General features: G+C 69.7%; 1 protein-coding gene across 1 annotated transcript in view; it reads right to left on the bottom strand.

Annotated features, from left to right (window-relative positions):
* TANGO6 (transport and golgi organization 6 homolog) overlaps positions 1-320 on the bottom strand; it is a 29,708-nt gene continuing 29,388 nt past the window's right edge. Inside the window, 1 exon segment of the mRNA XM_035898030.1 lies at positions 1-320. This exon segment is cut by the window's right edge and continues 12 nt beyond it. Coding sequence (XP_035753923.1) covers positions 158-320 — 163 coding nt within the window. The 3' untranslated portion in view covers positions 1-157.

Here is a 320-nt window from a genome sequence, read left to right as displayed (position 1 = left end):
GCCCGGGGGTGCCCACCCGCCTGCCCCAGGTTGCCATCTCCTCCCCAGCTGGCACTTGCCGGCAGCGTCCTGGGGGCACAGCGAGCCCTTCCCCTGGGGAGCCACTTGGCCCCGACACTGGAGCAGGAAGAGTTCGTTTCTGCGGCCCAAGGCCCCGCTACGGGAGCACCACGATCTTCTTCTCCAGGGTCTGCGGGGGAAAGAGGACCCTCCTCATCACCGCGTCCAGCTCCTCCAGTGCCAGCTGGGCGTGCAGCACCGTCGCGCCGTCGGGCTCGGCTGCCACCACGTGCTTCAGCAGGCGGTAGAGATCCCGCAGG

The sequence above is a fragment of the Egretta garzetta genome, unplaced genomic scaffold, assembly GCF_000687185.1.
Source record: "Egretta garzetta isolate BGI_Z169 unplaced genomic scaffold, ASM68718v1 scaffold67, whole genome shotgun sequence".
NCBI lineage: Eukaryota > Metazoa > Chordata > Aves > Pelecaniformes > Ardeidae > Egretta > Egretta garzetta.
This window is presented reverse-complemented; position numbering and strand designations above follow the sequence as displayed.